The sequence below is a fragment of the Herpailurus yagouaroundi genome, unplaced genomic scaffold, assembly GCF_014898765.1.
Source record: "Herpailurus yagouaroundi ecotype Mexico unplaced genomic scaffold, PumYag 141, whole genome shotgun sequence".
Classification (NCBI taxonomy): Eukaryota; Metazoa; Chordata; class Mammalia; order Carnivora; family Felidae; genus Herpailurus; species Herpailurus yagouaroundi.
In genome coordinates, this window is record NW_024412396.1 from 28,000,133 (window position 1) to 28,015,476 (window position 15,344).

The 15,344-nt window shown below is 38.7% G+C and overlaps 1 protein-coding gene and 1 non-coding gene across 2 annotated transcripts; both read left to right on the forward strand.

The window, feature by feature from the left end:
• Positions 1-1,215: 1,215 nt before the first annotated feature.
• TMX1 (thioredoxin related transmembrane protein 1) lies at positions 1,216-15,344 on the forward strand. The gene is made up of 8 exons (XM_040477126.1): positions 1,216-1,447; positions 4,678-4,793; positions 6,355-6,400; positions 8,992-9,120; positions 11,091-11,136; positions 11,238-11,339; positions 11,456-11,522; positions 14,389-15,344. Exons 1-8 carry the CDS (start codon positions 1,296-1,298, stop codon positions 14,565-14,567), a joined length of 837 nt encoding a protein of 278 aa, XP_040333060.1. The 5' UTR covers positions 1,216-1,295; the 3' UTR covers positions 14,568-15,344.
• LOC121032450 (small nucleolar RNA SNORA70) lies at positions 5,145-5,278 on the forward strand. The gene has a single exon (XR_005791278.1). It is a non-coding gene; the product is annotated as a small nucleolar RNA SNORA70 (small nucleolar RNA).

Sequence of the window (15,344 nt, forward strand, 5' to 3'; positions counted from 1 at the left end):
TACATATGTCCAAAGTTCCCAGAGTGGGAATGACAGGTAAGACTGAGTTCTTTTACGTCCAGATTGAGATTTATCTGGAGGCGTGTGCAGATACAAAGAGAAAAAGGGGCCAGTACAGCATCCTACTAGGATTTCTAGGGCAAACCAATGCCTAGAAATCACAGAGAGGACCAACCAAGAAGTTTCAGAAGAAGCAGCTAGTGAGGAAGGAGAAAAAGCAATCAGGTGAGGCTCAACTGAAGGCAAGATAGTAAAGCAGCTTCAAGGAGGGCGTGGTGACTGTAGAATACCGCTGTCAGTGAAGTAAGATGAATACTGAGCAGAAACAATTGGCTTTGTTAACATGCAGATCACTAGTGTCCTAGAAAAAGCCTTCAGTGTCACGGTGAGGGAGTCAGCCAACTAGAGTGAGTTTAGGAGAGAAATTGAGGTGAGATGTAATTGCAACTATTATCATTTGACTAATACTTTCTAAAGACAGTGCACATTTTGATTTGTATTTGCATTTACAAATGCCTGGGGAAAAAAATCTCAAATATTTGTTACAAGCCTATGTTTTGTTCCCATGTTGAATATCAGATTTGGCATCTCTGTAACTACTGCATTTAAAAACAAATTGAGGTATAACATACATTCTAAAGTGCATAAACTGCACTAATCTCAACGGGTACAGCTTGATGGTTTTTTATGTGTACGCCCTTGTAACCAACTGTTCAAAGATAAGGAATGTGAAAGTATCCCAGGAGATTCCCTTGTGCACCTTTCCAGCCTGTAATCCCCTAGAAGAAAATCAAAATTCTGACTTACATAAACATCCATTAGCTTTACTACAAAAATTTCCAAAAGAAACAAATGAAAACTCTAAAGGGCGCTTAATTGGACACTTCTTTAGTGTAAACTTACCAACTGGCTTGAGTAAGTATGAATAGCAATCATTTGGCGCCAAAAGGTGAAACAATATTTAAGCCAGGCCGCTCCGTAGCCCCGCCCCACTCCCTACACCACGCCCCCTGCTTGCTCTTTTCCTTCCGAACAATTCTAGGGCTCGCCAGGCGTAGGGAAGAAACCGCTTTTCTGTCATGCGCACTAGGGATTGGCGCTTTTCCCTCTCTCTCTACAAACCAGTAGGACCGGGCATCGTCCTGCGCATTGAGAGTTTCCCAGGAACGCGCGCGCGCGCGCGCAACTGCGCGGTCATGCGCATGAGCAGATTAGCTCTCTGAGGGCGGAAGTGAGGAGCGGCTGCGCAAAGGTGGGGGGCGCTGCGCTTGCTGTGGGGTGGGCGAGCTGCAGAAATGACGGCCTCCAGGAGTCCCGTGGTTCCTGTGGCAGTGTTGCTGCTGTTGGCTTGCGGGGCTCCCTGGACCCACGGGCGGCGGAGCGACGTGCGCATCATCACAGACGAGAACTGGAAAGAGTTGCTGGAAGGAGAGTGGATGATAGAATTGTGAGTGTGGGGCGGTGGTCTCGGGTCCCCTCGGTGGGCCGGGAGGTCCCGGCTGCTGGATCTAAATCTGGACACCCGCTTCACTTCCATTCAGCTCAGGCGGGTCCCAGCTTACCCAGAACTGCCACTCGGAGCCGATGACCCAGCCCCTCAGACTCCTCCAGATCCATAAAGTCCTCTTCGGATCGGCCGCTGGCTTGGTCCCACCCCCTCGTTTCTAACCAGGGAATATCAAGTTTCTTCTAAATGGTTTCGTTTCTAGTACTGTGGTGCGCCTAAGAGAGAAGAGTTCAACTTCGCATTTTTTCTACTTTTCATGACTTTGGGGGTGGAAGTGGTTGGTTTGACTAATTCCTATACAGTTATTTATTTTAGAATCATCCTTCGCAAACTTCTAGACTTACTCTTCACCAAACTTTACAAAAGAGGAGATTGAGCAGAACTTCTCCTCTCCTTTTGTCTTTTATCCTTTAAAAGTCCATTCGTAGTGTTGGAATTTGAGACTTTTCACATTTTATTTTATGGATTAAGTATATTTTAATTTTAAATGCTGAGTAAATTCAACGTGGATTATTGTTAATTTTTTTTTTTTTTTTTGCTTTATCTTGTTTTTGTTTTTTTCTCTCTGCACGTCTCATTTTTCTTTTGGATTCGTGTTTCTGCAAAGTACTTATTGCTCAATGTCCTGGATTCTTACTCTCAGATCTAAGTGTTATTGCAATAAAAAATAAAGTTAATGTATGAGAGTGATTATAAACTCTTAGGACCATCAGGTCATCATTTACTGTTTAGAGGAAACCACGTGTCTGTGGTGATTCTGTTCTACTAAGGTCCCTTTTGCATCTGTAGAAAATAAATTGTCAGCTTTTGCTTTAGTTGCTAAATTGGTGATGGTGGTAGTGCTATTGATCATAGTGGTATTAGTGATATTAGTAAAAAACACCACTTTTGAGTGTTAACTGTTACCAGACACTGCTAAACACTTTATATACATTATACTATTTAATTTTCTACAAATCCTTTAAGATCTACAAAATCCATTATTTTACAGGTGAGAGAAATACCTAAGGGTTTTAATTAATCTGTCCTGGTATTGCTATACTGGCTTTCCTTTCCAGAGCCTAAGCGTAGGTATGCAGTAATTGTTAGAATGGTCCCCTTCTTTAACAGGGTTCAGATGAGTGTTTTCCTGTATGCTTGGGTTGCCAGTTAATGGATGAAGGTGGACGTCCCCAAGGGAGAGTGCAGAAGACCAAATCGATAACTCTTGAGTCATAAAATCAAAAAAGGCATAGAACATTTATATGGAGTAAAAGATAGGGGAAATTGTTTATGCACTATACATTTAATCTGTTACTTAGTGAAATGAATTTTTGAGCAACATTGAAGCTGCAGCCAAGAGGAAATATAACCAGAGACAACATTTGATTTTTATTGTCATGGATAAGTTGGCTTGTGCCCATTTACGGTTTCATAAATAGTAATTAAACAATAGTGATTATGAATTTATATATAAAATATAGTCAAGTAATACTTGAGGGTTTAAAAAAAATTTTTTTTTAATGCTTATTTTTGAGAGAGGGAGAGAGAGAGCACGAGCTGGGGAGGGGCAGAGAGAGAGGGAGACACAGCATCTGAAGCAGGCTCCAGGCTCCTTGCTGACAGCACAGAGCCTGACACGGGGCTCGAACCCACAAACTGTGAGATCATGACCTGAGCCAAAGTCAGACAACAGACTGAGCCACTCAAGCACCCCTTGAGGTTTTTTTTTTTTTTTTTTATTTAACTGATTTGACCAATCTATGTAAATACAGTGGTCAAAAGTTAAGTATTTGGGGATTTGAATTAGAACTTCTCTGTGAAATTAGACTGTACTGTAGAACTTTTTCTTATTTTTTTTCCCCCTTAGCTTACTGATTTACACGTTAAGACTTTAAAAAGCACAAAAGGAACTTGTAAGGGGGATCGAGTATTACTAATGAATGATAGTCTGCTCTTATTACAAGTCTGTTATCTGCATTAAACCCATCCTGATCAGTTTTGTTGCAGAGATATTTTTATTGAAATACAATCTGTTAAGGACTTTTGCTTTCATGTATGGTACTAGTCTTGTTTCCCAGTGTCTGTTACTTTTAGGAGTTTTATTTTCATAACATAAGTTAAAATATAATGAAATGCAGAAACTGAACTCTTGTGTTCAGCAAGTACAGGCTTTATTCTTCCATTAAAAAAAAAAACTGAGTCAAATTGAAAGATAATACACAATAAAGTGAAGAATAAAATCCTGGAGAAAAATCAGGGCCTTGAAAGATGCTGAATACCAGAGGAGTAATTAAAATGCTAATAAGCTTGGCCATAGATTTGTAAACCTGAGGTTTTAGAAACTGGCTAACCAAGGACTGGCCAAAGGAATTTTGTATGGTCTGTCCAGTGTTTGTGTCCGGGTTAAGTTTTGAAGTAACATTTTTACATAAATATGCAGATTTTCAGCTTCTTTTAAATAAGATAGAGCCTGCTACCTAGCCAGAAATCCCCTTGTGGCAATCATGCTGAATGGAGGTTCCCCTCATAAGGAGCATGCATTTCCTTTTTCGCCACAGCCCTGGGCACTTCCTATTTTTCTCCTTACTAGCCCTTTGCCTTTGTGACTCCTGTAGTGCAAATTATTCAAACGGGTGAACTCCAAATTTGGTTTTGAGTTTTCTGGTGGCCACGTATTCATAGATTCAAAGGTTTTCAAAGAGCTGTGTTGGGGGGCTCCTGGGTGGCTCAGTCTGTTGATCTTCGGTTGAGCATCTGACTCTTGATTTCGGCTCAGTTCATGATCTCACAGACGTGAAATCAAGCCCAGTTTCCGGCTCCAAGCTGAGCGTGGGGCTCTCCCTCTCTGTCTCTCTGCCTCTTCCCTGCTCAAATGGGTGCGTGCTCTCTGACTCAAAATATATAAACTGATTAAAAAACAAAGACTGTTTGGCATGTAAACTTATGAACTTATTTTTGTGTCTGAAGAACTTATTCTCAGAATTTTACGTAATGAGCATCATCAGTTACAGTTTTGATTTTCAGAATGTTAGCTCCACAGTTAAAACTCTTTCATCTTCACAGAATTAATCACTTTGCTATCTTGTTTTTAGTATAAAACAGTCTTCACAAATTACACATTTAGAATTGTTATGTCTATATGGTCATATTAGAATGCTTAACTTTTTTTTTTAAACTGTATTTTATAGTTATGCTCCATGGTGTCCTGCTTGTCAGAATCTTCAACCAGAATGGGAAAGTTTTGCTGAATGGGGAGAAGATCTTGAGGTTAATGTTGCAAAAGTAGATGTCACAGAGCAGCCAGGTACTGTAAGTCTGTGGTTAGTCTGCAAATTGGGTTGATATGTTCATCCTGTTTGCCATATCACTTGGTCTTAACTGCCTTTCATTAGGTTTTGAAAACATAACTGTCTGGGGGCGCCTGGGTGGCTCAGTCCGTAGAGCGTCCAACTCCAGCTCAGGTCATGATCTCAAGGTTCAGTTTGTAGATTCGAGCCCCACGTCAGGCTCTGTGGGAGCCTGGAGCCTGCTTCGGATTCTGTCTCTCCCACTGTCTCTGCCCCTCCCCTGCTCACAGTCTGTCTCTCTCTGTTTCTCTCTCTCTCAAAAAATAAGTAAACATTAAAAAAAAAAAAAAACATAACTGCATAACTGTCTGCAGTACTTACGCTGACTCACCCGCCTCCCTGGTGAGGGATCCTTGTGCAGTGGCTACAAAAAGCAGATTCTTTGGTTGTGTATGCAGCTCATTCCTTTTAGGTGTTGCTGTAAGGGACGTTGGGGGCCGTGCCCTCTCCCTGTTCTGGCCCATGTAACTGCCTTTGATCTTTTTTTTCCTTTGTATCCCAGACCCCAGACTAGCATGTAAGATGCCTTTGAGAAGTCCTAGAATACTGTGGTTTAAGTGGACATTGTCCAAGCCATCATTTGCATCCATATACCAAGCTTCAGAATAAAGAGCATGTGGTTGAGGTTTTTTGTAGAGCCAAGGGTACATTCTCTGACAAGTGAACCCAATCGCTTAATTGGGTTTCAAATTTAATAACCTGTGGTTTGAGGGCATGCTCTTAATACAAAGCTCTCATGTCTGTGGGGTCAAATACACTCCCGACTTGGCCCCCTGAACAAGTGGCAGGCCCTGCTTAAGGATGCTCCTTTCTTAGACCAACGTCATCTTACCTGATCTTGGTCACAGTAAACCTGGGTTGTTGATTCTGTTCCCACCCCAGATGGTAATAAGAGCTAATATTTATTGAGCACTTAGTACAAGTATTGCTCCAAGTGTTTTGCATTTGTTATATAATCCTCATACAACCTTGTGAGTTAGGTAATATGAGAAAACTGAGGCATAGAGATGAACTCTCAGTTATATTAGAACTTAACACATAGTTAATAATGTTATTGTTACTGCTCATCTTAGGAAAGATTGAAAATATTTTTCGTTTTTAACATCTTAAACTCTTTGTTTTTTTGAATGGCAAGTGGTATTTCATTTGATTTTAGATCTTTCTAAGACTACTGTTATATTGTGCCACCCTGTGACTCATTGCTGGTAGTCTTATCACATAGTGGTATAGTTGATCAAATGTTAATATATATATTCACAGACATCTTCAGTATTTAAGCCTTACATACTTTTAATTGAGATAATGTGCAGTAGTGTTGATTTTAAAGTTGCTTCAAGTACATAATTGGGATTTTTTTCATTGTTACAAAGCTCAACTGTTTTTAGGTATAATTTCATATTCATTCCCTATTAGTATTTAAATAATTCAGAATCAACTTTTAAGTAGTAAGTGATTATTGGCTCATATAAAACCTGTTGTTTCTTGTATTTGTTTCTAATGTTTCCTTATCATTTTTAGGACTGAGTGGACGATTTATTATAACTGCTCTTCCTACTATTTATCAGTAAGTATTTGAAGATTCTATCGTTATGGAGAAGGATGCAGCATAGTATAATCAGAATAAAAGACCTCTGGCCTGAATCATGTTTAAAAAGCATTATATTCAGTAAGGCTCAGTTTGTCCTTCATGCTATTGTAGGTGCGTTAGATATAGATGGATGACGTATGAAATACTTCTGGTCACAGAGGTTTGTAGCTATGTTGTAACCTTCTGAACTCAGAGGTTCACATGACATGGTGTGATACCATGTAGCATAGTAAAGATGATGAGCCCAGGTTTGTGTTAAGTCCTGTAGAAAGTTTGGTAAGGAAAAAAAAATCACTGGGCAGGGTGGTTCTTGGAGAACATGGGAATATAAACGCAACCTCAGGTAGAATTTTCAAAAGAGTGTAGAAGTAAGCATTCCATCCTTTGGATACTCTCACCAACAGTCATAAATAGGAACACGGTGTGTTCAAAAATTAGCTAGGAAAGGGCTGTAGCTCAGTCTTCAGACGGTAATCTGTGAAATGGTTGAGTGTTAAGTCCGAATGAACAAGATTATGTAGTTTTCTGTGTCAGGTCTTTTAGTTTGAATTTATCTTCTAAACTGGGGATAGGAAATCTCAAATCTGTACAGGCGTACCTTGTTTTACTGTGCTTCACAGATGTTGGATTTTCACAAATTGAAGGTTTGTAGCAACGTTGGATCAAGTGGGTCTGTCTGCACCATTTTTCCAATAGCATTTGCTCACTTTGTGTCTCTGTGTCCCATTTTGGTAATTCTTGAAATATTTCAGACTTTTTCATTATTATGTCTTCTGGTGGTCTGTAATAAGTGATTATAGCTTGCTGAAAGCTCAGATGATGTTTAGCATTTTTTAGCAAGAAAGTATTTTTAGACGAAGATATGCATAATGTTTTAGACATAAAGTTCATTCAGCTGGTGGCTTGTGTGGCAGGAGGTACTTTCCTCATTTAAATTTCTGAAAGCAAGTTGGCAGTTTTTTGTGTCTCTAGCTCACTTTGGCATCTTTTTTTTCATGTGTGTATCTGTTTCTCTGTGCCTTTGTATTCACCCCTGCTCCTTTTGTATCTATTCATATGTATCTATTCATATGTATATTCTTCCTCTCTGGAAGTGCTACTGTTCCTTTTTACTCCCTCCTTTTCTCCACTTCCCCCTTTACTGGTTCTAATCAGTGTCTCCCATTTTCCTTCTCCCTTCTTAACATCCCCTGAACTTCCAGAATTTCCTGTCCTTCTTTTATAATTTTATTTTAATGTTTTATTTACTTTTGAGAGAGAGAGAGAGACAGAGTGTGAGCGGGGGGAGGGGCAGAGAGTGAGTGAGACACAGAATCTGAAGCAGGCAGCAGGCTCCAGGCTCTGAGCTGTCAGCAGAGAGCTCAACACGGGGTTCCGGGGCTCGAACCCACAAACTGCGAGATCACGACCTGAGCCAAAGTCGGATGACTGACTGAGCCACCCATACGCCCCTCCTGTCCTTTTTTTAAGTCACATTGTTTATCATGCCCATTCCCCTAATTTTTGCCTTTTGAAATCCTACATATTTTTCAAAAACAGCTCAAATGCCATTGCCTTTACAAAAACTTTGTGTTTTTGAGTGGAAGCTTCCTTGTAGTCTTTGGCACTGGAAGGCTAAAGGATTCTTTAACCCTACTGTAGGTGGTAGGGAGCTCTTGAAAATTTTTGTACTTAAGTGATAAAGTATTATGTAGGATTAGACTGGCAGTATTATCATTTTTTTTTAACATTTATTTATTTTTGAGAGCTAGAGATAGCACAGGTGCAGGAGGGGCAGAGAGAGAGGGAGACACAGAATCTGAACCAGGCTCCAGGCTCTGAGCTGTCAGCACAGAGCCTGACACGGGGCTTGAACCCTGGGCCCGTGAGATCATGGCCTAAGCTGAAGTTGGACGCTTAAATGACTGAACCACCCAGATGCCCCTAGACTGGCAGTATTATTTAGGGTAGTTTGGAAATAGTGAAGTTGTGGGAGCAGGGAGAGCATTTTTGAGCCCATGAGAACTCCCTACATTGGGAAGGGGAAGGAGGAGGCAGATGTCAGGAAGAATGCAAAGCATACTGTAAAATAGAATCACTGAAATAGGAAAGGAAACACTACCAGATACCTCCAGCAATTTAAAGTAGCATGGTTAAGATGATGTGATTATGGCTGACAATACCAGAAAAATGCCTTCAATTTTTAACCTGTAGCTTAAAATAGCTAATAATTAGTAAGTGCCAGATACTGTCCAACAACTTTTCATGTAGCCATCCTTTTAAGATGTGCATTGCACCTTTATTGAGGTATAATTTACATAGAACTATGGTTTCATAATTTTATAATTTGGAAAAGTAATAATAATTGTAAGGCTTATGATTTCTTATAATGCCACTGCTTAAATAAATTTGGAACCAAGATGTTATGAGTTGGTAATTAGTGTTGTTACTTGTGCAATTTGTTACTTGTGCATTACTAATGATTTTGAATATAAGGATTGATTATAAAATGAGGTTAAAGAAAAAGCAAAACAATGCTAAGTTTATTTATTTGGTGCTGTTTAATATTTAATTCTGATCCCCTTTAGTTGTAAAGATGGTGAATTCAGGCGCTATCAGGGCCCAAGGACTAAGAAGGACTTCATAAACTTTGTAAGTGAGAAAGAGTGGAAGAGTATTGAACCCGTTTCATCGTGGTTTGGTCCAGGTTCTGTTCTGTAAGTATGAGGGATTTTCTTTTATCTGTTTCAGAATTAATTGGACCAGATAATTATATTTTGTGGAAATAAAGCATTCATAGCCAGTTTTAGTTCTTGGACTCTTAAGGTACATTCATACTTACTGCGATATTTGTAGTTTGACTTTTTCTTCTAAGTCAGATACTTTGATCTTTGGTAAGCTAGAAGGAGGCATATGCTAAAATTAAGTTGAAAGCCTTTTCAGGAATATTTTAGCTCTCCAGATAATGGTCATTTGTATCCTCAAAAACGAATCGATCTCCCTGAGCAGTGTAATTGGTAAAGCTATCATTTCAGCTTAATATTTGAATAAGCCTCAAACATGTGCCTACTCTTGTTACCGTTATATTTTATACCGTTATATTTTAGTTCTTAATGTGATTGCATTATTCTACCCATCTGATAATTTTTTGGTTGAACAGGATGAATGAACAATGAACTTAATGGTATGGGTAACCACTGGGCTTTATCTATAGCTGGATACATGGAGCAGTAAGGATTGGAAATAGCAAGAGTATTTTCAGCTAGCCTTTGGGGTATAAGGCCTCTCAGGTCATATGAGAGACATCTGGAAATAATTGAGTTTTGCTGAGGTCTCCATGGACTCATCCTGGTTTGGCTAAGTTATCTCTTCCTGTGCCCTCACCACATTTGCCCTTAGAGGTTGGGGAGTTGTTACACCAACGGTGTAAGGTATAAAAATGCTCTGGATTCTGGGAGTGGAGGAAAGATCAGCCCTAAGTGATATTTTGAAATCGAATTTTGTCTTTAGCCCCTTTCCTTTTCACCTCTTTTCCTGTGAAAATCTCTAAATTGAATGGTCCTGTAGCTGTCAGAATTCCCCTTACTGAACCACCATGCCCTAGTATTCCTGACAGAATCTAATTAGTGCTGATTATAGTGAGGCTACACATTGCTTTATGTTTCAGTTCCCTGTTCCTATGCCCATTTGCAATTTAAGTGACAGAAGCAACATGATTGAACCACATTTTTGTGTCAAACTGAAATTGCTCCTGATTTTTGTTAATTTGAAATCTCCTAGACGAATCTTACCCTCTCTAGTGGAAGAAGGTATTCCTTGTACGTCTTTGTTGAATCCTCAGGGATTCAGCAGTGCATGCCTTTTTTATTGGTGGACCAAGTGAGAGACACTTGTAGTGTCGGCAGGCTCACCCACCCAGTGTGGGCAGTCGGAGTAGGTCATCCTGCATGCGGGAACTTTGGCTTAGGCGTGAATTGATCTATATGTTGGTGGCAATCCTTGTGCTAGAGAGGAAGCAAACCCTTCTTAGTTTTGCCTTTTTTCTAACTGTCTAAACTACTTGGGTTATGTGAAAATAATAATTATTTATGTTTATATGATGTCTTAGCATTTATTTCATATGAAATTTCTTTGTATATCCTTAAATGATATCAAACTAATACAAATTAAAATTATTTAATTTTAATACAAAAGGGGAATAATTCTTAGGTGGGAAGGATCAGTTCAACAAGTATTCCCAGTTCTTCCTTCAGGCTCCCTTCTCTCCTCATTCTTTGGAGGGATTTTAAGGGTTAATAAGAGTTGTCATTTGCTTACAGTACACTTGACTTTAGGCAACTGGTTCCTTAGAACTTGTAACCCGTTATGCAGAGTATATTGGAGACATCATCAGATGAAAGGTGAAAGGCTAAAGTCAAAGCAGTAGGGAAAGGGAAAAAGTTACCAAGTGTTTTATTTATGAGGACATCACATAGTGACAGCAGTTCAAGAACTGTTCATTTTTATTAACAGGAATTCCTAATACAAGCTTGAAATCAGTGATGTGCCGCTAGTCTTGATTAACACCAGCAATAAAATCTGTTACGTTAGGGAAATTATAGCCTGAAAAATAGAAGATCTAGATATGCACACATTGTCTTTCAAAGGTATGTGTCCTATTCAGTTTTTTAATCCTTTTTTCTTTCAGGATGAGTAGTATGTCAGCACTCTTTCAGCTATCCATGTGGATCAGGGTATGGGCTAGAGTTTTATTTCTATTTGAAACATTTTTGACACTACCCAAGTTTTTTAAACAACCAGGGTTTTTAAGTTTATTCTTTCCTTTTGATTTTAGACTTGCCATAACTATTTTATTGAAGACCTTGGATTACCAGTTTGGGGATCATACACAGTTTTTGCTTTAGCAACTCTGCTTTCAGGACTATTATTGGGACTTGTAAGTACTTCATTTTCAGAGTACATGGAAGAAAAATATTTTAAAATCTGATGATTGAATGTAGGTACACGAAGCTCTATCATATACATTCAGATTACTTGTGTTTATTTTCGCAGTGTATGATATTTGTGGCAGATTGCCTTTTTCCTTCAAAAAGGCGTAGACCACAGCCATACCCTTCCAGTAAGTATGTTTTTAACGTTTATTTTTTATTCACCATAATTCTGTTCATTTCTGTGAACACAGTCACACATATAGCAAGTTGCTTGTTTAGCTTAGGTTTCTAAATGTGGAATAATAGTTTACGTCAGAAACGGAAGGAGGATATAGATTTCATGTAAGAATTCCAGCCTGGATTTTAGAACATAGTTGTTTTCTTGGCTTTTGTAATGTGGAGATTTTTAACATTGCGTATAACTTGCAGATACTTAATAACCCTGATCTGGTGTCATTTTATTTGAAAATTTCATGATATTCATGGATCCATTTGAGTATACTGGAGTCAGAAAGAGTTGAATATGTTCTACTCTGGTAGTCGTTCATTATTATAGTGGCCACATTTGAAGATTTTTCTTTGAATCGTAGCCAAGTCTAAGTTTTTCTGGTGGGATATTCGGGAAAGCCGTTCCTGTAGCTGATTGAGGATTTGCATTAACACTGTACTACAAGATGAGCTGATATAATTAGAAGTATTCACTGCTATCTGTCTTAATATAATTGCTCTCAGCATTTGGTTTAATCTTGAAAATTACACTGTTAGGGAAGCCCTCCTGTTTGCTGTTTATAAAGAACTCTCACTTTGTGCCCTCCCATTCACTTTTCAGCAGCTCTCTAGATTGTATGAGTGATACTCTTCATTTTGTGGTTGGGGAAAGTAAGGCTCAGAGAGGTGAACTATTTTTCTAGGGTCACAAAGAAGTGACAGAGTAGAGAGTAGAGCCTAAAGTAGACTGGGGGCATGACATTTTCATTGTGCCACCTTTTGGGACTTTAGCAATTATCGAGGTCAGAACTCCTGAAGTGAAATCAGTCAAGATTGCATTTACAGTCTACCTTGTTCATTGGATAGCTGACAGGTTATCTTTTCATTTCTTAGATGGTTGCATCAATACTGAAAAGGACACGTACAGGGGAAGAATTCATTCTATCCAGCAATAGCCACTGACCTGTAGGGAAAGAAATGTGAACACAGATTACTTAAAAGACAATTTAAAAGTTGGTGGGTGTACATTTAATACTTACATCATTGAAAAACCTTAAATCTAACAGCAGATTAGTTTCAAGTAATCTGTGGCACGACTGATAGATTTTAACCTGGACTTTAATATGATACCACCCCTTCTATATATAGCAGGCCACGTGATTTGAGTTGTTTTTCAATGTCTGTGTTTAGCTTTGATGTTGAGTTGCCAGGGAGAGACCCAACTCAGTCTAGCTTTAAGCAAAATAGGGATTTACTGCTTCATGTAGCAAAGAAGTCTGAGGGCAGAGTTGGCTGGATCCTTGGGCTCAAATGTTAAAGATGTTGTGTTTCTGAACCGCTTTGTTTTCCATGTCTTTGCCTGCTTCATTTTTGCTCTTTCCAGTCCTTAGCATAAAATGAGTAAGAAAGCAGTGGCTCACAATCCAGAGTAGGAAGTATGCTTTTTCCCTACACCCAGCTATCTTTTGGAAAAATTTTGGTGCACTCTACTTGTGTAAAGAGCTCACTTTTAGGAACAGTCCGTGTAAACCAGGGTTTCTCAACATGGACACTTTTTACCTTTTGAGAAGGATAATTCTTAATTGTGACAGACTGTCATTTGTATATTGTTGGGTGTTCAGCATCATCCCACACGTTGGCAGCAGCACCGCTCCTCTTAGTGGTGACAACCAGAAATCTCTCCAGACAGTGCTTAGTGTTCCTTGGCAGTGGTGGGGTCCAGGGAGCAAGACCACCCCCCGTGGAGAACCATTGTTGTAGGCTATAGTGCCTACCACAGCTACATGGGGTGTGGTACTGGGAAGGGGCCATTAACCCAGCTGAAAGAGCAATGTCAGACCAAACCACAGAGTGCCCACCATGTGGTCATTTCTTCTCGTGTTTTTTTCTGCCTTATGCTCTCAGGCCTCCCTACTCTGCTCAGGATTGCCTAAGATTAAGGCAGTCTAGGATCGCGGAATAGACTAAAGCCTCTTGGCCCAGTTCTGTGTTCTGTGTCTCAGTAACGTGGTGTGTTCGAAGTTTAGGTTAACTAGCAACAGGTCCTGTAAAAAAAAATGGAAAAGGTGTGTGTGTGTGTGTGTGTGTGTGTGTGTGTGTGTGTGTGTATGTACACATACATAGTTAAAAATTCATTGAGCTGTGCGCTTAAGCTTTATACATTTTATTGTTTGTAATTATGCCTTAACACAATTATATATGTGAGGAAGAGGAAGCACACTTGTGAAACTCCTTGGAGAAGAAAAACACAATGGATAGGAATATAACGTTGTAAATGTCTGATTGCTGCTCACCTAGAAACTGAAACGGGTAGTGTTGAAGTTTGTTTCATTGCACTTATTAACTAGAAGATTTAAGAGCAAATAAATATGGTTCTATTTAATGTAGTATATTTTCTTACAACATCCACATGCACGCACAGCATTAATTCTGGTTTATTAATTTCGGTTCAGTTTATAAACAGGCAGGTGATTACAGCGAATTTGGTAAATAACATGGATCTTTCAAGCCAATTTTCATTTTTATGGTGTCACTTATTTTTAAAGATAACTTTTTCCTTTTAGAAATCTAAACTTACGATTGATAAATAAAATCCGAAGCAGTTTATGGGCCTATGAATCGTGTCTTGATTTTACTGTAGTGGAACTCTAATACATCAATGAAAAAAACCATTTCTCGGTCTTTATCTTTTTCTGTTGTAATGCCCACCATGAATGTTGTCTGTGTGCATACAATGTGATTATAGTATTACTGACTATATTCCCTATGCTGTACTTTTCATCTTTGTAACTTATTTTATTACTGGAAGTGTGTACCTCTTAATCCCCTCTGGTCTTTATCTTTAAGAAAAATTATTACCAGAATCTTCTCAACCTTTGAAAAAAGTGGAGGAGGAACAAGAGGCTGATGAAGAAGATGTTTCAGAAGAGGAAGCAGGAAGTAAAGAAGGAACAAACAAAGACTTTCCACGGAACACCATTAGGCAACGTTCTGTGGGTCCTTCATTGGCCACAGGTCAATCCTAGTTGATTTTTATAGATATCATAATATGATTTTGGCAGAAACAGAAGATGGATCATTCTGGTTTGAAGTAAACTGTGACATGCTTGTACATTGCAGGGTTCAGTCTAGATTGTCATTAGATTGGACAGACTATCATCAGAAAATAAAAGTAGCACTACATAAAAAAGTTTGAAATAGGATTTAAGAACAACAGTATGATGGTTTAAACAATTCTTTAGGTTTTGAAAAATCGGATGCCAAGCAATAAGGTTTGAGTATTTTTATTTAATAATGTTTCAGATCTTCTGAGTTGAAAAATTACATTTCCTGAGTATTGCATTATTGAGGTATTTTTGGAGATTACTTTGGAGAAGATTTCTCATTTGATATAATTTTTCTCAGTTTCACTGTGTGAAAAAAAGAACATATTTCCCATAAATGGGAACTTTGCCCATTGACTCGAGAAATGTGTGGTTCAGTGACAACTCTGGTCATTTCACAAATATAGTCCAAAATTTCTTCATATTTTTAGATTATGCAACTAATAAAGACTACCTTGCTTTAATTAGTTTTCTACACATGGTAATATAGGATATTCTCCTGATTTAGGAAGTTTTTATATAAGTCCATGGTGGTGTCTTGATTCATGTAAAGGTCGGTTGCCTTTTTTTGTTCCCCTCTGTTCACTGTATGGTTTATGTTTTTCTTACCATGGGTTACATTTTTCTTTTTCTAAATTGGATAATTTTCTGGAAACATTTTTCATGCTTGAATAAATAGCCCTTTTTGTTTCAACTGAA